A 26,480-nucleotide genomic window follows, 5' to 3' on the forward strand; every position below is an offset into this window, starting at 1 on the left:
TGCAGGCTGAAGCCTCTAGCTGCCAGATAAACGCTGAGAAGCTGCAAAAACAACACATTTAAGGTAATGTTAGACTATACTGCTACATCTTATGCCAAATAATAGCTAAACAAGGTATCACATCATCTTACATAACCTTATACCTAACATTTAAATAAACTTCAATTGCAACAAACCATATTATTATCAAAATGGTTAGCTTACATATAAAAATGTGGAGATTTAGCCAAAACAAACTTCAAAAGGCAAAAATTATCAACATCATCCATTTACCTCTTCTGAGGCATAGTGTGGGGTTCATATTTGGTGGTTAAATTTGCTGAATAACCATGAACACCCATCAAACTAAGAAGCTAACACTTGGCTTCAGACAAAACAACAACTAACGTTAGTATTAGCATATTAGCACCCATTGTTAGAATGACATTACATTAGCTAATTATCCTTAATTAAACGAGACTTTCGGAAGGCTACAAAAAGGGCTCCCATGATCCGCCATTGCTGTAAAATTATTGGCCCATTGGCATTTATGGAGTTGACGTAACTCTCTCTCTCAACTGCTCTGATCTTGAACAGAGAGATAGATTTGCTTTGACGTCATCGTGCATACATAATTACCTCCGGCAAGGAGGTTATGTGATCGGGTCATTTTGTTTGTTCGTTTGTTTGCAACATAACTCAAAAAGTTGTGGAGGAATTTTGATGAAATTTTCAGGAAATGGCAGAAATGGCATAAGGAAGAACTGATTAGATTTTGGGACTGATCCGGATCACTGTCTGGATCCAGGAATTTTTTAAAGGATTCTGTACTATTGGGAGACAGGGCTAATGGCAGAGGTCTGCACTGTTACCACTTTACACCAGGAGATGGCGGATATGAGTAACTTTGATCCCAGCAGCATTTTTGGGTGTGTTTTCATTCAAAGTTTTGGAGTTTATAGAGTTGGAAAGACGCACACCTGGTCGAGGAGACGAGCATAACAGAGAGAAAGACAGTGAATTGTAGCGAGAATACTCACAATGCTGGGAGGAATAGAGGAATATTCACCTATAATATGCAAGGATTCAGTATTTACTTATCTGGTCATTTGCATGTTTTCTTGCCGGACATTTTGACCGGTTTTATTTTTGTCTGCTGGACTTCTCTCCTTTTTACCGGCCAATTACCAGCAAATGCTGGCTAACAAAAACTCAGGTTTATAGTTTTCCAGAATTTAGATTGAGATTTATTGTGGTTTGTGAAAGGAAATGATTGGCTTTAAGCATTCCTAATTTTTACTGTACATGCATTACGAAGCTGCCTAAAAGCCAACCAGTCAGAGCCTGGATCAGATTTTCTAGCTTTTGCCCATGCCAAGTTGCGCTTGTGGAGGAGCTTTGATAAGTCTGGGGAGAACCAAGCATGGTTCCGCCCTTTTACCCTGTAACTCTTGAAGGGAAGCCTTTTACCCAAGTAAAAGTATAAAAGTACTGGTTTCAAAACTACTCAAAGTATAAAAGTAAAATTAATGTAAAGGGGAAAAAATTCCATTAAGGACAAAAGCTTAGTCCGCGCCACACGGGCCAATTCCATTCCACCATTCCGATTCATTATACTTTCCATTCAATTCTACCATTTCATTCCATTGCATTCCATTCTACCATAGTGCGCTACCCCACCTCCACAAAAAAACATTTTTCTAAAGGTCATAATGACTATAATGTGATATTAAAATGTTAATGCTGAAAAATTTGGGGTGCACCTGTTTCAGCTGCATTTATGCCCATTGAAAATTAACACATTTTAGTACAATGCAAATACATTCAAGAACCATATACAGTATGTGTACTACCAACCTCCTCGCTGGTGCTTGGTTGGGACATTTGGCTTGAGTTCTCTTGAGTCTCTGCCACGGACATCTTTGTATTAGGTTACATACGTCTGCTATTTCCTTGCTGGACGTGTGACGTGATTTGTGTCATGTCCGAAGGTGCAGTGGATTGCGTGCAAACCAATAGGGTGTCAGAATGGTATTATGTTTATACTTCTTATGCAACCACAATCAAATTCACTCTATCTGGATGGCACGATTTATCTGGATAGGTTTTTGTTTTTTTTATTTGTGTTTTTTTAACGATGCCAAGCCGTAATGAAAACAAGTTGAAATGAAATAAGAGTAACGAGGCTATTAAAATGTAAGGGGTAGAAAGTACAGATGACTGCTTGAAAATGTATGAGTAGAAGTAAAAAGTAGGCTGAAAAATGATTACTCCAGTAAAGTATGGATACCCAAAATTTCGACATAAGTAAAGTAACAAAGTTTTTGTACTTAGTTACTTGACACCTCTGTTGCTCACAATATTGATAAAACCATTGTAAAAGAAGTTCCAGGCATCTTCCACATCAGCAAAAAGATGAACTCTTTCCCATTTGAAAAGAAATAAATCGTGATTAAAATCTTGTTCAGAAAAGGACTTCATATCATGTTTGATTATGATGCGTGACCTGGATTTAGGTATTTTTATATCCCTTACTGTCCCAACAACACAGCGATCACTGATGTCATTCGCATATATAGAGGCAGTTGAATATTTATGGGGTGAAATTGTGAGGATTAAATCAATCAGGGAGGATTTTTCTGGATTTTTGGAGTTTGGTCTTGTAGAACTATCTACCAACTGAAACAGTTTCAGTGAATCACAGTGCGCTCTAAAACCAGCAGAAACTGGTTGTAACCAGTTCCAGTCAAAGTCACCCAATGCTATTAATTCTTTGGCATTATACTCCAACTCTAAACCCTTCTTTCTTTATCCCACAATTACAATTTCCATATATCAATTTCAGTCCACAGATTTAACGTGGTGGAGGGGTTTGCGTGTCTCAATGATCCTATGAGCTACATTGTCGAGGGCTTCATGCCCCTGTTAGGGTCTCCCAAGGTAGGTCGTAGGTGAGGGACCAGACGAAGCGCAGCTTAAAAACCTCATATGGCAGAACAGCAGGACAGAATCCAATCGCCCTTGCCCGGACGTGGGTCACCGGGGCCAGGCCCCGGAGTGGGGCTTGATGGCAAGCACCTGGTGGCAGGGCCTGCACCCATGGGGCCTGACCGGGCCCAGCCCAAAGAGGCAACATGGGTCCCCCCTCCCATGGAATCACCACCTGTAGGAGGGGCCATAGAGGTTGGGTGTGAGCTGGGCAGCGGCCGAAGGCGGGGACCTTGGCAGTCCGATCCTCAACTGCAGAGGCTGGCTGTGGGGACTTGGAACGTCACCTCTTTGGTGGGGAAGGAGCCTGAGCTTGTGCTTGAGGTTGAGGGGTACCAGCTAGATATAGCTTGTCTCACCTCAATGCACAGTTTGGGCTCTGGAACCAGTCCTCTTTGAGAGGGGTTGGACTCACTCTGGAGTTGCCCTTGGTGAGAGGCGCCGAGCAGGTGTGGGCATACTGATTGCCCCCGGGCTGGCAGCCTGTACATTGGGGTTTACCCCGGTGGATAAGAGGGAAGCCTCCCTCCACGTTCAGGTGGGGGGACAGGTCTTGACTGTTGTTTGTGCGTATGCACCAAACAGCAGCGCAGAATATGCGCTTTGATATTCAGAGGGATTGGGTTAGGTTAGTGTTACTCATGTGCAGCAAACCTCACAACTACAATGCCTCTATTTTAGGTATTTTCCCACAACAGTCTGTGAACATGATCTGTGTTATCAGCACTGTTAACACTTGCCAGTTTCCTGAACATGACAAAAATACAAATTCAGAAAACAGATAGCACATCCCTGAAGGGCTAAAGGAGGAAGTTAGAAAGGGAAGTAAAACAAGGAAGTAAGAGGAAGTGTAAAGACAGACGCCCATCTTAAGCTTCATGTTCCAGATTTAGAATGGGTTTCTCTACTAATAATGATGACAATGATGGAATAGAACAGGAAGACTCCAATTCAAAGGACATTGGTGAGTTTTGAATTTACAGAAGTCTTCTTACTGACAGACTTATATACTTAGACCTTAGTATTTTCATCACAAGATCTGACAAGGGAAAAAATACTGTTATTTCCATTATAATAATGAAAACGTTGTTTTTCATCCTTTTGATTACTAAGAGCTAAAAGAAAGACACTTCTGTGAGATTGTGAATCAGAAAAGTTATCAAAATAGCCCTACTAACTGTGTAGTGATACACTCATTTTTTTAACATGAAAGATTTTGCACAATGTTATGTTCTTAATACATGTGTCTTTGACCTTTTTTTGTATAACAGGTCAACACCCTTAAGATGCTAAATAAATGAAGGAAGAGATAAGGCAAAACAGAAAATTATAACTAAACACCATGATAACTGAATCGTGACTTAAGAAGGATAGTACAAAATGGACTGCTCACTTTGCTTATTTGCATATATATCTATTTATACCTTGTCTGAAACTGAGAAAGGTCAGTTGGTTTATCTGCAAGGCTCACTTCAGATTTATTCTTACAGTGATAGGATTTATCATCAGAATTAACAGAATTTTTAAAAAATAAATGTGGCAAATTTGCTGTCTTGGCTGCTGCAGTGCCATCTCTGTGCCATGTAATAACAAAACTATACATAACCCTCCCCTTTTCTGTAGAGAGGAAGTATTTCAGAGGAGACAAGCAGATACAAATGTTGATGCGGGCTCTTTTTAGTCGGTTTTCTGCTTCTGTCCTTTTGCTGATAAAATACAAGCACTACATGTTCCAACCATGAAGAGCATGCAACAACAAAAACTTAGATTAACTCTGGGTAAGTAACATATTCTAAAATTCAATGTTTAAAAGCTGCAGTGGTTATGTGCTTTGTGTTATTCTACAGACAGAAGGACAAAAACAAGATGGTCAAAAATGACAATTCAATGTTGGTACATTGAGAGTACTGAGTAATAACACTTGTAACTTTCTTCTCTCCTAGTCTCCTTTTTATTAACCTCTTCTTGGCTTGCTGAAGGTCAGTTCAATTTTTTGTGCAATGCCTTTACTCCAATTGTTTTTCAGTTTACATTTCCTAATCAGTGATTGACTGATAATGACTGAAAGCCTGGTATCATAGTCTTATGCAACTTAACAGTGGCCAGCCCACATTATACGGAGCCAGTTCTGTTAACCAAGGATGCCATATGGGGGGTAGGAAGTCTCTGTGGACCCATGACTGACAAAGGCCCTAAAAATATTTTAATATAAGTAAAATTAAAAAAAAAAAAAAAAAAAAAAAAATCAATAAAAACATGAATGGGAAGACTTCACAATGCATTGATTGAAATATAGGTTTCTTACTCCTATCTTATTTTCCTCCCTAAAAGTAACATACAGGGGAAGACCCAGAGAAAGACAGAGGGAAGCTGAGATAAATATGACTTTTAAGACTAGTTTCCTGTAAAGAAAGGTGCACACAACTTGTAAAGTCAAGCAACGGCCAAGTAAGGGACTTAGCCAAGAACTCAAATAGTCTCTACATTGTAAGACCAAACAGTTAAAAGTTGTTAAAAATATGAGTGGGTTGCTTAAAAACTCCACTAGACCAGTTATATTTTTCTGAGTTTATTGAGCACATTTTTAATTCTAAGTAAAGAGTACTCAATCACTTTAAGTGTTTTTTTGTTTGTTTGTTTGTTTTTGTAACTATGTTCAGGTCTCAAAGACAAGTTAGGCAGATAGTGTCTGTAGTCATTTGTAATTGATATACAGCATGTGTGCACCATGAGTGAACAAATCATGAATTATTGGGTACACTTTTGATAACTAGTTGATACAACACATTATAACTATGTAAGATAAAATTATGTAAGATACATACTAAATGAACGTAAAGATTTAAGATGAGCCAAGTAAAATATCAATTTCTTTTGAAGAATTTTCTGCCATCTTCAGAATTTCATTTATGAGCATGTTATGTCATCTAAATCGCAACATAAGTATAAAGTTGGACCATCAATTAAAAAAAAAAGCTGTGAATCTTGTTGCCTAACTATTTTTCTTTGGGCTCTCATATTTGTTTTTACAGTGAATGTGTGAATAAAAAAGTAGAACTGCAGATGTTGGAAAATGAATATAACACTTTGTCTCTTGTGTTAATCTCTAAACTTCAGTGTAACACAAAGCCGCTGCAATGTAAGTATAAAATGACTCTTGCAAAGGGCGGTTGATTTAAGCAGTGGTGGTGGTGCCTAAAATACATATCCTCTATTGCGCCCCACATATCTTTGTGGTATTCCTACTACTAAAGCTTTGAAAGAGTCAAGTTCTTTGGAGAAATGATCAGGTTAAAGTTAGCAATAGGGCTGTCAACTGATTACAAATAATTTAATTTAATTTTAAAGTTTAATGGATGAATTAGTCTGAACAGATCTGAAAGCCCTCTATATATGTGCATCTGGTTATAAAGCAGAGTAACAGGAAAGATGATATGCGTTTTATTCATAGGTTTTCACATCAGATTATCTGGGTCTGGGTCTACTGCTTGCTCTGGAAGAGTTGAAATCTTCTCTGACAGTACCTGGGGAACAGTCTGTGATGATGATTGGGATCTGAATGATGCTGAGGTGGTGTGTAGACAGCTGAACTGTGGGACAGCACTCAGTGCTCCAGGAAGTTCCTTGTATGGTGAAGGAAGAGACCCAATCTTGCTGGATAATGTGGCCTGTTCAGGAAGTGAAAGGACTCTTACGGAGTGCCGGCACAATGGATTTAGGAACCATAACTGTGGTCACAGTGAAGACGCTAGTGTGGTCTGCTCAAGTAAGAAATATTTTAGGCAAAATGTTAAAAAATCATTTTTTCCATTTCTGTATCATTACAATGTTTATAAATTCTTGAATTTTTCAAACAACCATCTCAAAATTAATTCCTCATGTAACCTGATAAAAAAGAAAAGTATTAGAGAAAAATGTACCATTTAGTACTGTATTTTTTTTCTTATGTGTTTTATTGCTAGATATTCAGATCAGATTATCTGGGTCTGGGTCTACTCCATGCTCTGGAAGAGTTGAAATCTTCTCTGACGGAACCTGGGGAACAGTCTGCGATGATGATTGGGATCTGAATGATGCTGAGGTGGTGTGTAGACAGCTGAACTGTGGGACCGCACTCAGTGCTCCAGGAAGTTCCTTGTATGGTGAAGGAAGAGACCCAATCTTGCTGGATAATGTGGCCTGTTCAGGAAGTGAAAGGACTCTTACGGAGTGCCGGCACAATGGATTTAGGAACCATAACTGTGGTCACAGTGAAGACGCTAGTGTGGTCTGCTCAAGTAAGAAATATTTTAGGCAAAATGTTAAAAAATCATTTTTTCCATTTCTGTATCATTACAATGTTTATAAATTCTTGAATTTTTCAAACAACCATCTCAAAATTAATTCCTCATGTAACCTGATAAAAAAGAAAAGTATTAGAGAAAAATGTACCATTTAGTACTGTATTTTTTTTCTCATGTGTTTTATTGCTAGATATTCAGATCAGATTATCTGGGTCTGGGTCTACTCCATGCTCTGGAAGAGTTGAAATCTTCTCTGACGGAACCTGGGGAACAGTCTGCGATGATGATTGGGACCTGAATGATGCTGAGGTGGTGTGCAGACAGCTGAACTGTGGGACAGCACTCAGGGCTCCCGGAAGTTCCCTTTTTGGTGAAGGTAGTGACCCGATCTTACTGGATGAGGTGGCCTGTTCAGGAAATGAAAAAACTATTACAGAGTGCCGGCACAATGGATTTAGGAACCATAACTGTGGTCACAGTGAGGATGCCGGTGTTGTCTGCTCAAGTAAGAAACAGTTTTAATTAAATTATCAAAAATCATAATTTAAATTTTTGTAGCTCAACATCACTGTTTTCTGATCACTATGAAAGCTCTGGGAGCTGCTAAGATTCAGCAAGCTCAGGAACTGAAGAGCAGGATGAGAGTGAATAGTTGATGCAAAGTTTGCACGAAACAAAACAAAACAGATTTTTTACATTTGTAAGAAAAAATTCTCTATCTTCATTTTTTCCCCCTACATGGTCAATTCTCAGCCACTCACCTGAGATTAACTGGGCCTGAGTCTACTCCATGCTCTGGAAGAGTTGAAATCTTCTCTGACGGTAGCTGGGGAACAGTCTGTGATGATGCTTGGGACTTAAATGATGCTGAGGTGGTGTGCAGACAGCTGAACTGTGGGACAGCAATCAGTGCTCCTGGAGGTGCCCTTTTTGGTGAAGGAAGTGGCCTGATCCTGCTGGATGAAGTGGCCTGTTCAGGAAGTGAAGGATCTTTAACTGCATGCGAAGCTGCAGAGCTTGGAAAACACAACTGTAAACACAATGAGGACGCTGGAGTGATCTGTTCTGGTGAGCTAAGTTGGGAATTTTTTTTTTTTACCAGTATTGTTAGACTTTACCTTTCTAACACAGGTTTTACAGCACAAATGCACTCAATTTAAGCCAAGAGCAGTTGAGCTCATTAACAGATTAACAATGGAGAAATATTGTGGAATTTAATTTGAATTTCTAACAGTCCAGCGCCAGTCTTTAGGTGTCATTTTGTCTTCCAGTCAAAACTTTTCATCAGTTTTATTATCAAAACTCTATTTTTATCTCATCTAAGTCTAGGCTCCCTCTTGAAAAAAAAGATGGTTGACTAACAGTTATAGTCATAGTTTTAGTTGATGGAAGTTATACAGATTCTGACCTTGAAAGGAATGGGGAGATGCAAATTTTTGCAGCAAATTTAGCCAACTATGGTTTTTGAGACTTTGAAACTGCTAATGGTAGTAGCAATTCCAATATCAAGTAGGTGTCTGACAATGAATAGAAATTAATTAAACATATTTTTCAACGTATGCCTCTGCTCAGAGGCATAAAACTTAAACAGAATAAGTGTTAAAATTACAGATACTAAAATGTTAATTTACAAATATTTTTGTCCTTCTTTCAACACTTACAGTGATAGAGATGATTGAAAATACTAAGGGATTTTAATTGTCATTTGACAGTTCATTTTTCCATATCCAGGCATTGTTTGTTTACCTCTGTGGTTTTGTCACTATTAGAAATTAGTCCTGAAAACAAAAAATATATACCCCTTAGAATAAAGATTTGTTAAGACTACTGTATCACAACCCAAGTATTGTATTATTTTTTTCTCAGCAAGCCTCCCAAGACCCAGCATCTCCATGGCTCCTGTTGGTGAGGTTACCTGGGGTCAGGATGTCAGCATCACTTGTTCCACCACAGCTGAGCTTTTAGGTGGCACATTCAGTCTGAAAAAAACCTTAGACTCATTTTTTATGATCCAAACACCAAGTGCAGAGTCTGCAATCTTCATCATCTCTCACGTGAGCTTTGATAATGAGGGGTCCTATCAGTGTCATTATGAGAAAACTATTTCAAGTCAAACCTTCAGCCCTGCTCCAAGTGACTCTGTCAGGCTCTCCATTACTGGTGAGTGATAAAAAAGTTTATATCTATGATGTTTACATCCACCTTTTCTAAAATAAACTTGGTTCACTTCAAACTTAAGACTGTCTCACTATGTATGTATGTTTTGACTGCTGACTATCTGAAGTCTCCCTCAGCTGAGAAAGATAAGCTAATAAGAGACATCACAGCAACCTCATTCCTTTTCTGAGGAATACTGTAGAAAGTCAGGAGTTAAAACATGTCAAGGTAACCCTTTTTTACTGTAAGTAAAAATATACTGGAAAAAAAGTTTTTTATGTCCACTTTAATTTTTTACATTTGGTTATTTAAGTATTTAAAGGCTTACGATGAAAACATAAGTATGATGAGTAAAATGCCTACTTCATGGTGAAGTTGCTTTTTAAAAAGAAAATTTAAAAGATATGATTCTGACTGGGAAATTAAAAGAAATCAAAGTGAAGTTTTGGTATTTTATGTGGTCTAAAATTTATTCATTTGAATCCTGAGTGATGTCTGTCAGTCTCCCTGTTATGTGGCTTTAAAATGTTCACAATTAGTCTGTAGTTTTTCCTGAACTATGTATGTTTACTTGTGCCTTACATTTTCTTCATCCCTTCCCTTTTGAACCCAGTGAGACTGCAGCAGCCAAGCATTTACCTAACCTCTCATGACAGAGGGGTGGTCTGGAGTTCTGAAGGTGCAAGGGTCACAAGGGGTTACAGCTTTGTCTTCACCTGCTCCATTAACAGCAGCTATCCTGAAGGCCAATTCTTTCTCCTCTCCTCTGGCTCCAACATCATTGCCTCCAAGCCAAGTGTCAACTACTCCGCCTCCTTTAACTTCCCGGTAGCTGAGTATGAACACCAGGGAAACTACAGCTGTGTGTATGAAGTTAAGCTGTCTTCAAGGAGCTTTAACTCCACTGAGACTGTGCCAATCACAGTTGTTATTAAATGTAAGATTACTTGAGAATTGACGTCAACATTTTTACATGTAGAAAGACCCTCAAAAAAGTACATTAAGTTTAACAGCAAAAATATAAAAAATGTGATGTGTGATCTTTTATTGATTTTCCATCTCAACAGGAAAGTAAACCTTGTTTAAGATAAACCCAGAGAAAATATATTTGTACTTTTGTCCAAAATGAACTAAATAAGCTAATAGAAACCAACATTTAGCTTTATGACAGCTTTTTTTATACAGTTAGGTAGCAATCATTTCAAGGCATGGCACTATATTTAAATATTTCTTTATTGTGGTTAGAAATTGTGCCAAAGGTGTGTGCAACTAAATAGCCAATCATACATGCTTTGAACTTAATAAGAACAGCAACAGGAAGCTTTCTTGCAACTTAATTACCGCTTTTCTTGAGATACTTTATAAAGATATGGTGGATTTATCTACCGGTGGTGATTTGTTTTAACAGAATAAAACCAATCCAGTCAGGACTATATTAAATGTACATTAGACTAGAGTGAGCATACTGGATCAACATATAACTGTATCAACATTTTTTCTCAGTTTCTCTGTTACCCCTGGAGTCATCAGTAGCTGCTGGCACTCTGCTGTTGCTGGTAGTAGCATTGGTGGTGGTCTGTCTAGTCTGCAAAAGAAGACAGCAAGCTAAGCAACATGGAACCCCAGACCAAATCCAAAGTACTCGCCAAGACACACTGTTGCTCAATTTTGAATGAACACTCTCTCCAAAAATCTTACATTCTCACATTCTATTTCAGTGGCTGTCACAGCGACGACCTGCCATGATGACATTGATGAGGATGACTATGTGAATGTGGATCCAGTAGAAACCATGAAGGATCTCAAAGATAGAATGGGAAGAGTGGAGGAAGATTATATCTATGAAGAATTAGAGAGATCTGAGAATGGGTGTGAGGCACAAGGCCTGAATTCAAATTTGAGAATGGCCAAGGAGGTCTGTTTTATTGTGCATCAAAACAGACTAGAAGAAAAGGAGGAAGTAAACAGTGAAGATGAAGATGACTATGAGAATGTTGAACCATTTCCTGAACCAGCTTGTGATATTTATGGAAATGAAGATACTTATCAGAACTTAGGGATTTAGTTATACTAAAGCATTGTAGCTATAATGTAAAATGATTTCTCTGAGTGAATAACATATTAAAATCTTAGTCTTAACTATTTCCTTTAAGAATAAAGATAAATGACAAATAATGCCTAAATCATGATCTATGGATCACAGTGTGAGCTAAGCATGCTAACCCAGTCGTCCACAGCAATCCCAATCATTTCATGAAGCAGGTAGCTCCTTTTGATGTGAGGAGAAGCGGCTCTTCTCTGAGCTCTCTTCAAATGTCTGACCCTCTCACCCTATCTCACTTTGGACAGTTGTTTCTTTAATTTTGTCATCAAATGTCATAATCTTTAGACATTGTGCTATTTTCATTTTGTCAGTGAAGAAAAACAGTTTTGACACAATAGTTATAATATTTTTTGCAAAGAGTATGGAGACTGCATTACATACTGAGTACTCAATTTAATGAAGTATACAGGTCAGCAAGTAATGAATGCTGGTTTGGCTGTGCTTATGTGCTTAGTGTAAATGAAAAACCGGGGACATATATTACATTTTATTGTAAAGTGCATTGTTGTTTCAGAAAACTTGAAAATAGACTTTTAACTTAATAAATGAATTTTTGTTTTGTCTATTTGTTTGTTTGTATAATTGAAATATTGTCATTACTGACTTTTCTAGACCTACAACGAGCTTTAAAGTTCAGTTTAAGTTCTGTAAAATAAACCTTTAATCTTTCCTCTTAGGATCTTGTGATACAATTTATTCCCTCATTTGTCTGTGCTGTGAAGTCATTCTTTGCTCACTTTAGAAAAACAAGGGGAGATTATGGAAATATATCCTTCTGCTGTAGTATTTAATACCATATAGATCTTTACTCACAGTGTTAATGCTTATAAAATATCTTAATTTTGGTACTTAAATTTTACTAAAATAGATAATTTTATCTAAAATGTCCATACTAATTATTTTGTGCCTGACGTTCTTATTTCAGGAGATATGACCCTAAGGAGTTTTAAGATGAATTACATTATACAACCATAAATACACTTAAGACTTTGCTGGGTAGTGTAATAATAGATGAGTTGTAAGAGCTGACATATCAGTAGCTATCTTGAATCTCCCTTCTATTTTTGTCTCCGACAGTCCCTGGTTCAGTGACACACTTCATTATTTTTGCAGGAGCTCTTACCATGACCAAATGTTTACTACTGAATCTTCCTTTGGACGATGCCTTTATTTATCAAACTTTGGCCCAAGTGTGTATCCAAACCACCATGAACACACAATGTACACATTAATACAACAGACAAAGACAACAAAGCCTAAAAAGACATAAGCAAAAGAATAAACTTGGCAGTTTTACTGTTGAAGCACACTGACAGTCACACTTATGACATAGACTCCTTGTAATGTGAGTGTGCTGGCTTCACACACAAATGTAGATGGACTCTGAGAAATGTTGACACTCTGAGCTCATCCCTTAAAGCAGCCACGATGAAGCATGTAACCTGAGACAAGACCAGCTTTGTTCACACTGCTGATCAACATGCTCATTTCTGAACAGCTGCTGAAGTCTGATTACTGGCACTTAGATTATATATTCTATGGAAAAAAATAAATACTGCATTAAGACTGGAAACATATTGTACAACAACAGGCCTTGCTTCATCTTGTGTGAAGCGTGTTAATGTCAAAATGGTATCTTTTGAAAAATAAGTTCAAATACATAAAATTCTGATGAAAACTCTTGTAGACATTTGAAATTACTTTTTATTATCTTTTTAAAATTATTTCTAAAATTTTAATCATTTCTGTTTTTCTTTGTACACGTATGCATAAAGTAAGCATAATGATCCTACTTTACTGTTACTCTACTGTTGTGAAGGAGTGTTGACTCCAGAGGGCTGGGTTCATTCTCAGCCCCAAACAGTTTCAATTCCATAAAAAATGAAGAAAATAGGATATGATATATGTCAGCTCATCACTGTTTGCTTTACTATCTTAGCAAATAGATTTAAAATGTATTCAAGACCTTCTGATATACAGAGAACATTACTTCTTTTCACACACTCCATAAATCTGCAGCTACATCATATGAAAGAAAAGTTAGTTAATACAAACATGGCCACTTACACACAAACCCAAACAGGATATGACCATGAGCTGTCTTTAGCTTTTTGATGAGTAGCGGGTCATTCCTTGTTGGCACATGCTGACAAATAGCAGTGAGCTCATGGGGTTTAAATAGCACTGTGGGAGGGGGCCGGGATATATAAGAGAGGAAAAACCCTTCTAATGCCACAATCTATGCGATAGAAACTTTGGTAACAATTCTTACTCTTTATCTGTACTTGGAAATAACAAGTCTGAAAAAGGAATCAACATTCAAGAATCAAATTCAAAAGATACAGAAGATTTTGCCACAAATTCCTCTAATACAGACATGATGTCCCAGCATGCAGCCTTGACCAGCCTGTTTGGTGATGACCCTTTCTTCAGCCAGGAGCGGCTGCTTTGGCCAGTGCGACACGAGGCTCTTCCCTCACTGCAGCAAGACTTCTTCGATCTGAGAACCAAGCTGGCTGACAGTCTCCTGAAGGAGCTTCATGATGGACCTCACCTGCCTAGACTTTGCCAGTTCCCTCTCATTTCCAACACTTTGATGAAGTACGTAAGAATACATCTCAGTCGTTGTATCTTGGTTTTATTTGTGGGCATTTTCAAAAGGACATAGATTGCTTTGATGTAAAAGTGTTTATGAGATAGTCAAGGTTGAATTTTAATCCAGCTATTCATTTATTTCAGGCAAAATATAATGATTCCTCTGATCTTATGAGGCAGTTCTCCAAGTGTGTTTGATGCTACATGGCCATAGTTATTTTTCAACTGTTTTATTCCTACATGTTTTTAATATCAGTTATTTCCATCACAGAATGCAAGGCCACAAAAAATGTTAGCTCAAACTTGCAGTAAACACATGGGAAGTAAAATTAGGGCAAGATCACAGTTTGACAAAAAATTGTAAAAATTTAACATTTCTTTGTAAAAGATTTAACTTCACAGAAGAACACTTCATTTTAATGGTTCTGATGTATTTTGCAGGATAATCATGCCGCTAAAATTCTACTTATCATATTCCTACATAAGGGGATTATGTTTATTACATGACTGAATAATTTGTGCAGGTTTGAAACACTCACTGGAAACCAATGCATCTATAAAGACATGAATCTGATTCTGATTCTGAAACCATTACAGGTTTGATGATGCTGAGCAGAAGAGAGAGGCAACCAGTACAGAGTTACAGAGAAACAATGACGACCTCCTGGTGACCCTAGATGCACGTGGTTATTCTCCCAGTGACATCACTGTCAAATTGGAGGGGCGGAGCCTAGCAGTGGTTGCCATGAAGCAGGCTGGAGCAGAAGAGACGCAGTCTTGTTCTTCCTCCTCCTCCTGTGCTTCCTTCTGCTCTTCTGCTTCGTCAAAGATGGGATTCGCCCAGAAGATCAACCTGCCAGCTCACCTGGATCTGTCCGGCCTCTCCTGCTCCCTGATGGATAATGGACAGCTGCGTATTCATGCCCCTGCAGCTAAACATCCAACCAGTGAGGAGAGCCAGGTGCCCATTCGCTTCAGGACATCTCTGGAGTTTCCCGTTAACAAAGACAAGACAGAAGAGGAACTCTAACCAGAAATACATAAGATACATCCTGTCACAATTTTTAATCAAAGAAAATATACAAATGTTTACCCAACAAACAATTGCACTCATACTTCCATTAAAGACTCTCTTCTAAAATTATTTCACACATAATATTTACTTTGTATTTGTAAACTGTCTAAATTTTAAAAGTGAAATAAAGTGTTTACATTTTCAGTAAATGATTTTTTTTTTATTACGAGTTACATTTGTGAGTGTAACATTTTCTTCATCTTTAACTTTATTGTCCCCTAAGGAAACTTTGCTCCACTGCTAGGTAAAGCAAAGCATGATAATACACAATCGCATAGAGTCCACAAGGAATGCTAAAATTTATAAAGACATGCACATTCAACATCCCAGTGTTTCTTTTAATAAGCTGACTTTGTCAAGCCAGCTTCTCTGTCAGGCTAAAATGTTTCTGGAAGTTTAATTAAAAAAAAAAAAAAAAAAGAAAAAGAAAAAAGATGTATTCATTTCCCAAATTCGCCACAAATTTATGGTTAAAACCACCAGACTGAATGCTAATGCTTTCATGCAAATTTTTGGTCTTAATTTGACTTTAGTTCATCAAATTTACATAGTCTTTGTCTTAAATCAAAATATATCTCCTGCAACTAGTGGTGGGGGTGCTTTTTTCCAACCAAAAATGAAAGGGAACTTTTTGTACAAACTGTTGGTAGTTTTAGTAAATCAAAAAGTTTCACTCTCCCAGTTTCACTGTAGTCCAAGCTTTAAGAGAGTTTGAATCAAATTTGACAGCTGTGGCGGTTAGCGGCTGTGCGCAATCAACTCAATTGTGCACATCTGTGGCCCAATTGCAGCCCTTGTAGAAGCCCAATTGTGTGAAGACCACATTGGGTAAAGACCTGCGAGTCCACCGAGCAAGGCCACTGACAGGCAGCACTGCCTTATAACAGTCTAACGCACCTCAGCAGTCTAATGCAACATGTGCAACCAAAAAATACAAGACATATATATGGCAACAGAAAGAAGTACAATAGCTACAGAAAATGAAACCTGCATAATCTATCCACTTTGCAGAATGCCTCTTTTCCACAACCTTTTATCACAGTTGGCCTCTTGAACTGCCAGTCTGCAGTTAACAAAGCAGAATTCATCAATTCCCTCTCTAAACTGTCTGACATTCAGGTCCTAGCACTGACAGAAACTTGGGTCCGTCCTGAGAACATTGTAACACCAACTGCTCTATCTGTTGATGCAATGTTCTCTTATACACCTCGCTCTTCTGGCCGAGGAGGTGGCACAGGCATTATTCTTTTGAACTTCAGCCAGTTCAAACCCTTGACCAATAACACCTCATTTGAATATCATGCAGTACAGGTCACTGCACCAATAAAGGCTTACATGGTTGTGGTATACTGCCCACCAGGGGGTCACTTAGACAACTTTATTGTGGAACTGGACATGTTACTCTCAGACATCCTTAATGATAGCACACCCACTGGTTGTCATGGGTGACATGAACATCCACTTGGATAGAGATCAGGCTACTGATTTTATTTCACTACTGTCCTCCTTTGACTTGAAACTGGTTCAAACGCCTCCTACACACAAGGCTGGTAATACACTGGATTTGATTCTAACTCGCAATCGCTCCACGGCTAATTTGAGTGTAACACCACTTCACCTCTCTGACCACTATTTCATTCAGTTCTCACTCGGCTTATCTGAACTTCGACAATCTACTACTCAATTAAGATCATACCGTAGAAACCTTCGGTCACTTGATCCAACACAGCTGTCTGACGAGGTCTCAGCTGCGCTAGCCTCATGTAATGAGTCCTTCACACTCACTGTTAACGAGGCCACAGACACATTCTGCTCCTCACTGACCTCCTCTCTGGACAAACTCTGCCCTCTGGTGTCTAAGCCCATTCGAAATACTCCACCTTGTCCCTGGCTCACTGAGGTCATCAGAACCCAAAGGGCAGGGCTCAGGGCGGCAGAGAGAAAATGATGTAAATCCAAACAAACCACTGACTTGACTGCTTATCAGCAAAAACTGGCCTGTTTTACCTCTGCTCTAAAATCTGCTAAGAAGGCGTTCTATCAATCATAGATCTGTGCTGCCACTGATGCACGCAAACTCTTCTCTGCTTTTTACTCGCTCCTCTCTCCTTCTAACCCACAACCCTCCAGTATGTTGACTCCAGATATGTTCGCCTCCTATTTCACTGACAATGTTTCTACCATCAGCAACCAATTCTCTAAGCCTGTCCTACTCAGTTTTCTTCCACCAGCTAGTGATGCCTCACTTAGCTCATTCTCTCCACTAAGTGAGAGCAAAGTCACCAGGCTTCTGCTTGACTTTAGGCCCACAACCTGTCCGCTCGATCCGATACCATCACATCTCTTGCAGGCGATTGAGCCCACAATCAGCCCTGATGTAAGTTGTATCATAAACCCCTCTCTGTCCACAGGTGTTTTCCCAGCTGCTTTCAAGCAAGCGCGGGTTACACCACTGCTCAAAAAACCCACTCTCAACCCAGCCCTGGTTGAAAATTACAGGCCGGTCTCACTTCTCCCATTCCTATCAAAAATACTGGAGCATACAGTCTTCAACTAGCTCTCAGAATACTTGCAGAACAATGATCTACTTGATCAGAATCAGTCTGGCTTCAGGTGGGGCCACTCTACTGAAACTGCACTTTTGTCGGTAACGGAATCACTTCGCTTGGCTAGAGCAGCTGGTCAGTCTTTAGTTCTCTTACTGTTGGATCTGTCCGCTGCCTTTGACACAGTAAACCACCAAATCCTCCTCTCCACACTCTCTTCACTTGGTATCTCAGGATCTGCCCTACAGTGGTTTAAGTCCTACCTCACAGGGAGATCTTTTAGAACATCATGGAAGGGAGGAGTGTCTAGACTGCATGGCTTATCAACAGGGCCTCAAGGAGCTGTGTTTGGTCCCCTACTTTTCTCAATATACACCACCTCACTTGGTGCAATCATCTGCTCCCATGGCTTTTCTTATCACTGCTATGCAGATGATACACAGCTATTCCTGTCATTTCCACCAGATGACACAACTGTCTCAGCTCGGATCTCATCCTGCCTTGCTGATATTTCTAAATGGATGAGGGAACGTCACCTTCAGCTCAACCTGCCCAAAACTGAGCTCATTATCATCCCAGCCAGTCCCATTGTGGAACCGCAGATCAGTATCCAGCTTGGATCAAATAATCTCTTGCCCACTAAGTCAGTCCAAAATCTGGGTGTCATGATTGATGACCAGCTAACCTTCAAGGTTTATGTGGCCTTGATTGCTCGGTCCTGCCGATTTGCCCTCTACAACATCAACTCCTGGTACAGGCTCTCATAATATCACGCATCGACTACTGTAACTCATTACTGGCAGGCCTACCTGCATGCACAGTTATACCTCTGCAGTTGATCCAGAACACAGCAGCACGTCTGGTCTTCAACCAACCCAAGAGAGCTCATGTCACACCTCTTTTAATCTCTCTACACTGGCTTCCAGTTGCAGCTCGCATTAAATTCAAAACTCGAATCATTGCTTACAAAGCAGTAACTAAAACTGCTCCTGTTTACCTGGAGTCTCTCATCCAGTTCTACACTCCTTCTCGCCCACTACGCTCAGCCAGCGAAAGGTGCCTGGTACTTCCAGTGCATCATGCTCCTAAGTCACTAGCCCGACTCTTTTCCTCTGTGGTCCCTGAATGGTGGAATGAATTACCCAACTCCATTCGATCTGCAGACTCCCTCTCTACTTTCAAGAGAAAGCTAAAGACCCAGCTCTTCAGAGAACACTATGCACTTAGCTAGACTATTCTCTACTGTCGTCCCCAGTAGTAGACTGAGTCTCAGTCAGACTATTCCCCACTGCTGTCCCCAGTGGTTGAATGAGTCTCCCAACTATAGTTGGCTCACACTGTCCTGCTCTACTTCTGGGATTTCTTTGCCCAGCTTTTAGTGGATGACCCAGCACTTGGTACTTGGTAATTAGTTGTTGTGAAGTCTAATGGATGGCGATTAGAGATCCCACATTTTGCTCGATTCATTGTTGCTGTTTAAAAACAAAACAAAACAAAAAAAAAACAAAAAGAAAAAACCACAAAAACAACAATGTATATTTTAGGTGTTTTGCCTTAAACTCTACATGGCAGCACTTGGGTCCAGTTGGACCTGCACTTGATGGCACTTACTGATGTTGTTTCTTCTCGTCTAGATCTTTGCTTGTGTTGTTCTTGCTCTTGAATGTATGTTGCTTTGGAGAAAAGCGTCTGCTAAATGACATTGTAACATTGTAAAATCATTGATACTGAAGGACAGTTTTCTGCACAGCCCATAATTTAGAATGTGCCTTTGAAAGGCTTCTAAAACTTACCATCTCTCATTTTCTATTATTACCTCTGCCAAGGAGGTTATGTAATCAGGTGGGTTTGTTAGTTAGTTAGTTAGTTAGTTAGTTAGTTTGTTAGCAAGATAACTTAAAACGTTGTGGACGGATTTGACGACATTTTCAGGAAATGTCAGAAATGGCATAAGGAAGAACTGATTAGTTTTTGGGACTGATCCAGATCACCGTCTGGATCCAGGAATTTTTTAAAGGATTCTGTAATATTGGGAGATAGGGCTAATGGCGGAGGTCTGCGCTCTCCAAGTGCTTTTCTAGTTGTCCTCTCAGATTTTGTCTTCACTGGCTCTATTAATGAGAGTATTTGATTGTGACTGAGTAGGCAATGTTTGATGTATGAATGTGTGCTACAGAGTAAGTTCTGCTTTGCAGCTGAATTAAATGGGCTTTTAATGAAATACCCCATCTGAGTGTGTGTGTATATTTACAGGTGTCAAAGATAAATCACTGCACCTTTTAAATGATAGCGTCATAACTATGATGGATTCTCCCGCCACTGAGGTAGTAAACTGTTTTGTTTTGTTTTGTTTTGTTTTTTTTTCTGGTTACAGATCTCCTGAGGGGAGTATGCTGTTTACACTGCAGCCAGTTCACTCTAATCTCAAAAATCTGATTTGTGCTTTTGTTTTCTCCAGTCTGAACATTTTTCTTGGTTGATTCTTCTCAAAATCTAACTCACAGCTTACAGTCATATCAGAAACACAAACACATAAGAAAGAGAAGGAGGCATGTCTGCTGTTTTAACTCTGAATTGTGATAAAGTACATAAAGCCAAATTATTTGTACCTGGTTGTAATTTTTAAAATCAGTTTTCTAATGCATTGGTTCCTGACTTAAGTTTCGGCCCTCCTAGAGGGGTTGTTAAAGAGGTTGGGGCTGGGTTTGTCTGCACTGAGATTGTCAAAATTAAATTTACTTATGTTGATGAAAACAAATATTAAAAAACTGGGCAGTTTGATAACAAGGTCTTTAAAGACAAGTGTGTGAGGGACATTTTGATTGTATTTAATCAATGGAAACTATTAAAACTGATAAATTTTGACAGTTTATCTTCTATTGTGTGTGTGTTGTGGAGGACCTGTGGTCCATGGCTGGGAAAACCCTTTGCTCATTAGGTCTAGCAGCCAAAGATAAACTTCTTTGATCTCATGTAACTAGGGCTGTCAATAGATTAAAAATTTTAATCGTGATTAATCTCACAAATTCCATAGTTAACTCACGATTAATCGCAAATTAATTGCACTTTTTTTTCTATTCTAAATGTACCTTACAGTACTATTTCTCAAGATTTAAATACCCTTATCAACATAAGTGGACAAAAATGCTTTCTTTATGCAAATGTTTGTTCATGTCAACAACCCAAAACAACAACAGATAAAGTCCAGAAAATTCTCTAGTCTGAGCTCAAAGATACTGAACGCTGCAAAAATCTGCTGAGAGCATAACATGGTAAACTCAAGCCACAACAGATGGAGATACTGACCTTAATGTAACATTACTGAATAATACCACAACGTAGAGTCAAACTTTAGACTTCTGGAAGTTAACTCCCCTGTTCTCAGCAGCTGAACACTGAACAACAGATCTCATCATCACACATGGACATAAAGAAGTCAAGTCTCTGCTGAGAGCTCAGCAGTAAGGCACAGACACATCTAATGGTGTTTCACTGTTCAGATGTGAGTAAGGTGGACACATCTGCCCTGCTCAAGAGAAAAAGCAAGTAATTACTTAAAAAATGTCTGCTATTATTTATCATATTTTTACTTTCAAACTAAAAAATGTAGTCCAAATGTAAAATAGATGCTGACAGTAAGAAATGACTGAGAACTTTTAAGGTGTACTAAGATGACTTAACCATCTCTTCATTCTTCAGATCATAGAAGAGCTACAGATTTAATCTAAAACCATTTTTTTCTTCCTAAATAAAGGAGACCCACAGTCTAATAATGCTTTCAGCTTATATTATGACACTCTACAGAGCTCATTCACTAACCTCTGCTCTCCTGTCACACACCAGCCTCTGCTGCTCTGTCTCCTCCTCCTCCTCATGATGCAGCTGTACATTCACCATGCATCAGACAATCTCCTATAGGGACTGCAGAGTCTTTGACAGTTTTGCAGCATCTTGATTGACTGTTATTTAAATTTGGCGTTTATTCACAGTTCCAGTCGATCGTTTTAGTAAGTTTTGTTTTTTTTCCATATACTTTCACTTTCAAGCAGGAGCTGAGTGAGGATGGGAGCGGACCTTTAGGAGACGTGATCGGACCAGTCGACAGTCAATAGCGCAGCTGTGATGCTGGTTCATGACAGATATAATAACCTAAATAAATGAATAAATCATACTGGCCCAAAAGTGCGTCGGCACACTGGGAAATGCTCGGTATGCCAGATTGCAAGTCCACCCCTGCTGAGTTGTCTGAGTGTCTCCATTGTAAACAAATCCAGCATGGTGAGGGGGGCGGCTCTCTGCATTAGCAGTGTGCATGGCCAGCGAGTGGTGCGGGCTATATAAATAATAACAAGTCTTGTCTGACATGATCTGAAAGCTGAACCTGTCATTCAAAAGTCTCTGTCCTTTATCCATTTCTGCTCGCTTGTACTGCATCACGACGGCGCCGCTTCCTGGTCTGGCAAACTACGGGATGGGTTGAGGATCATACAGAACGCGCACGTGTTAATCGTACGACAAAAAATTTAGCAGCGTTAAAAGTAATTTGAGTTAACGCGATATAAACGAGTTAACTTTGACAGCCCTACATGTAACACATTTTTTTTTTATCATTTACTCATTTATTTTTATTTTTATTTTTTTCAGTTTCTGTGTTTGTAGTGTGTCAGGCCTCATTTAACACTGAACTCTTCTCACAATAGCTTGATAAGAGCTTGATTGTTGGCACTGCAGGTCCAAACTGTTTTCTGTTTGGAAAAGTGTGCCAGAGCGGGCCAAATCAGTCGTATTTTTCAGGGCCTAAAATGCTCAAAACCTTGTGGTGAAAAATAACATTCTGTAGGTGCATGTCATGTCGCTTATGTGGCATACATGTGCAACTCGCTCAAGTCTTGTCCATGAGTCTTTAGTCCCTCCCACCAGAGGCATATGGAGAGACTCAAGGAAGTGAAATGGAGGACAGAGGACCAAGGAAATTGTTTCAAAAGACATGAGATGCCCTGTACTCTGCAGTATCACATGAAGCGCAGGCCGCTTGTGATGACAGTGTCAGCTGATCGTCAGTCAGCCGTCAGGAGAATTTAACAACTGTTTGTCTGTGACTCTCTTTCTAATAAAATATCTACTATAACAGTGTTTGTCACAGTATGTGTGTGATCACAAACCTCTGAACATGAAACCAAATAAAGAAAATGTATGGCCTTTTTCTTCCAGTACAGTGCTTTATTATAAAATTACTTGTTTTTCTGTTTTCAGTGTGGGGACTACCTGTAATTCATTTGGTTGTTAACTCTGTATTTCATCAACGTTGATCCCTAACATGCCATTCTCAATGAAAATCATTTGTTAGGTTGTAACTATTGAAACCATAAAACAAAGATCAGATTTATACATATTTTGTTGACTCCATGGTGGATCTTGGGGACAGACAGACTCCCACTCTGTAAGACCTTATTACTCCTCATGACTAATAAACTCTGAAAATTGCTGTCATTAAAGTATGTATGATTCTAAATTCCTTATGTTTGATGGTGAATCAGAAAACAAATCAATCACTTATTTTCAACCATTTAAAATCCCACCTCATCGCAAACAGACTCCTAAAATTGTTGATCATAATCTGTTGAATGTCTGCTGTTTCTGTTTGGGTCAGTTCAGTTTAGGTCCATTTCTCCTCTATTATGTAAACTCTGCTGATGTTGTGAAGTTTCATTAAAGTCTGGTGTGCTAAGTGTTCAATCAGTGAGTGGTATCCATAAAGGGGGCATGTCTTTCAGTAGAAGAGTTCCTGGAAGCCTGCTCTCATGTGTGTCTACCCATTAGCCCTCAGATCTCTTTCCTTGATCTTTTGTCCTTAGAGCACTTTATATACTTCAGGACTGTCTTTCAGGTCAGAAACTACTTAAAAATAATAACAATAATACATTTTATTTGTAATGCACTTTACATTTGGCAAACAAATCCCAAAGTGCTACAATAAAAACATGTCTAAAAACGTAGTAAAAAGCAGATAAAAGCACAAATACTACAGATCACAGAAACTACAAACTACAAATCAGCCATAAGACTGTCTGAATAAAAATGTCTTCAAATGCTTTTTAAAAGAGTCCACTGTCTGTGGGACCCTGAGGTGCTCAGGGAGGGCGTTCAAAAGACGGGGGGCTGCAGGGTGGAAGGCCCTGTCCCCCATGGTGCGGAGCTTTGTTTTGTAACTTCCAAATCCGAGGGTGAAGGACTGAGAACAAATCATTTAAGCAACATGAGAATCAGCTTTTATACCACTAATGGATGATGCCAAATGCCTCCCTCATGCCACCATACAAATTTTTGATCAAGGATGCTGGGCTGTGATCTCTGTTCAAAATTTTGTTGGAAAATGAATCATATCTAGAGCTTTAAAAGTCCAACATATACCCAAAAGTCTTAACCGAACAGGAAGTCCAGTATTTTAGTCTAACATACAGCCAAACCTTTAACTGAAAAGGAAGTCCAGAATTTTCATCTAAAGTTGAAAGACAATTGTATTTTTTTTTATATTTCATTTCACATTCTATTGATTGTTCTTGTATAAGCTTCTTTTAAGGGATCAGTCTCATCAAGCTCAAAGTTAGTGTTACAGCTAAAGGCGACCTGACCTATGAAAAGTTAACAAAATATTTTTCATTACTCACCTGACATGGCTGTGGAGGACAGGTTCATTGTTCAAGTGTAGATGCTCCAATCTGGCCATGGCCTCGCCTCAACCATATGGTAAAAATGTTATATTTTAGATCAAACAACCAAAACAGGCTCATGGAAACATTCTAGTTTATGATATAAGCTACTTTTCCAGGACAGACAAACATGTGAAGCAGCCATAGTTAAAGCCTTAAAAAGGCTGTGTCTGTATTTTGAGGAATGGATTAAGTTTTGAAAGCTGATTTATATACACTAAAAACTTGCATTGCTATACAGGCCAATTTGTAGAAAATAAGTCTATTGAAAGATCATCTGTTTAAAGGGACCAGAAGGGAGGGGGATGGCAGCACACTTTTCAGCCGTGGGCTGTATGCTTTAATACCACAACACTGCCACTTACTACTCCCAGCTTGACGGATGCTCTAACGTCACAACAGCATTGGTTGATGCAGAGGGGAGAGATTCATCCTTCAGGCTTCACTTTATTATTTCTTCTTCTCTCCTCAGGTATCACAAGACAAGCAGGTCATCACTCTGTTCCATGTCTGCGTGTGTTGCCTAGCTGCAAACAGCCACAATCTGATTGATGACCTAATAAACATAGGTTGCTTAATATTCAGGGAACATGTTGTGGCATGCTCACCTAGAAACAACATATTGGAGACTAATTCTGTAACACTAACAGTCCATCAGACCAACAGTTGATATTAACCATATTTCATAGTTTTAATTTCTTGTGACGTATTTTATCATATCACGTTCGAATTTAGCGCCACTTTAATACTGCAGAAGAGTTGAGGTTAGAATAAATCTTATTCCATCCATCCATTTGTTTCACTATTACCTTTTCTTGTTCATGAGTTAAATTTTAAATATTTTTCAAAAAAACATAGAATGTTGACAATGAAATACATGAAAAAGTAGTTGCCCCCTTTCTGATTCCTGACTTCTTTACAGTAAATTTTTATCACACTTGCATGTTTCACATCATCAAACCAATTTTTATATTTCACAAAGACAACCCAAGTAAATACAAAATGCAGTGTCTAAATGATTATGAATTTTTTTTTTTTTTTTGGGGGGGGGGGGGGGGGCCAAACCTATCTGGCCCCATCACCATGGCAGCTCTGCATCACTGAATGTCATGCTGAGCAGGCACCCTGAATATCTGATCATGATTTTGTTGTTCACTGATGAAGAACTTACTTTTTTGTTAAAGGCAGTGGAGGGCTCACAAAGAAATATGATCAGTCATCTGAATTAATGAGGTAGATGGTCCACATTTGTTAAAAATTTGGAGTACTATTGCCTGTAACAGTGTCCATAGAGTGAGTTTAATGCAAAAGGCCCTGCAGCTGGTGTATGACTACAAAGAAAGGTTTATTCTCCCTCAAAATAACTCATGATGTAATATATCACATGTATCAATTTCCCTTTGGTCACGTGTGTTATTTTATTCTATAGATCTTTACAAATGTGTTTTTGTTTTACTATTTACCTGTTGAACTGGCCTACTTTTTTTTTTTTTAACATACATATCTTGCTACAGTTATTCAAATCTGGAAGTTTCTTGAAAATGTTAATCCATATCAATTGCTTTCATTAGGATTGAGCTCTTTTCTGATTAAAACAATGATGCTTCCATGAAAGTAAGATTGAAGAGAGCACCACAAACATATCCTTTATTATTTATGTGAGAAGAAACTATAACATTATGTAGAAACTAAACCCACAAACTTACATCTGCATAAGAATCTACCAAAGTTAAAAAATATTTGCTGATGTTTTCAGATTTTGATTATTTTTATTTGAAGGATGTGCTTTGAATTATTCTTTAGAGACGGATGCAACACATTATGAGAGATTATAATAGTATTACACTGGAAATCAATAGGAACAGTTAATGTAGTTAGCAGTGTGATAGAATTTCATTTTGTGCATCTCAGAGAAAAGGAAAACAAAAGTTTAATAACAAGGCTATGAAATCTGAGATCATCTTTCTCAGACACATTATTATATTTACCTAAATCCAATTAATGGAATAAAGCATTTTTTACCTGGACTCTTCAGTAAAACAG

The 26,480-nt window shown here is 38.7% G+C and overlaps 2 protein-coding genes across 5 annotated transcripts; both read left to right on the plus strand.

The window, feature by feature from the left end:
- Window positions 1–3,849: 3,849 nt before the first annotated feature.
- On the plus strand, window positions 3,850–12,174 carry LOC121529201 (deleted in malignant brain tumors 1 protein-like). Of its 4 annotated transcripts, XM_041816953.1 has the most exons (11): window positions 3,850–3,931; window positions 4,591–4,745; window positions 4,911–4,946; window positions 6,419–6,733; window positions 6,930–7,244; window positions 7,441–7,755; window positions 8,004–8,318; window positions 9,117–9,410; window positions 10,021–10,344; window positions 10,911–11,045; window positions 11,126–12,174. In XM_041816953.1, exons 2-11 carry the CDS (start codon window positions 4,706–4,708, stop codon window positions 11,470–11,472), a joined length of 2,436 nt encoding a protein of 811 aa, XP_041672887.1. In that variant the 5' UTR covers window positions 3,850–3,931; window positions 4,591–4,705; the 3' UTR covers window positions 11,473–12,174. The 4 variants fall into 4 exon arrangements, with proteins under 4 accessions (XP_041672887.1, XP_041672885.1, XP_041672888.1 ...); XM_041816951.1 differs by lacking the exon at window positions 3,850–3,931 and having other exon boundaries at window positions 3,968–4,745; XM_041816954.1 differs by lacking the exons at window positions 3,850–3,931; window positions 4,911–4,946 and having other exon boundaries at window positions 3,968–4,745.
- Window positions 12,175–13,731: 1,557 nt separating this feature from the next.
- Window positions 13,732–15,561, plus strand: hspb9 (heat shock protein, alpha-crystallin-related, 9). Its single transcript, XM_041778215.1, has 2 exons — window positions 13,732–14,112; window positions 14,704–15,561. Exons 1-2 carry the CDS (start codon window positions 13,889–13,891, stop codon window positions 15,134–15,136), a joined length of 657 nt encoding a protein of 218 aa, XP_041634149.1. The 5' UTR covers window positions 13,732–13,888; the 3' UTR covers window positions 15,137–15,561.
- The last annotated feature ends 10,919 nt before the right edge of the window (window positions 15,562–26,480 follow it).

This window comes from Cheilinus undulatus, linkage group 21 (assembly GCF_018320785.1).
Source record: "Cheilinus undulatus linkage group 21, ASM1832078v1, whole genome shotgun sequence".
NCBI lineage: Eukaryota > Metazoa > Chordata > Actinopteri > Labriformes > Labridae > Cheilinus > Cheilinus undulatus.

Coding starts and splice junctions, on each gene's coding strand:
- LOC121529201 (XM_041816953.1), top strand. CDS start 4,706: ATGAAGAGCATGCAACAACAAAAACTTAGATTAACTCTGG. Junction 6,734..6,929: donor CGCTAGTGTGGTCTGCTCAA/GTAAGAAATATT, acceptor TTTTATTGCTAG/ATATTCAGATCAGATTATCT. Junction 11,046..11,125: donor AACCCCAGACCAAATCCAAA/GTACTCGCCAAG, acceptor ATTCTATTTCAG/TGGCTGTCACAGCGACGACC.
- hspb9 (XM_041778215.1), top strand. CDS start 13,889: ATGATGTCCCAGCATGCAGCCTTGACCAGCCTGTTTGGTGATGACCCT. Junction 14,113..14,703: donor ATTTCCAACACTTTGATGAA/GTACGTAAGAAT, acceptor AAACCATTACAG/GTTTGATGATGCTGAGCAGA.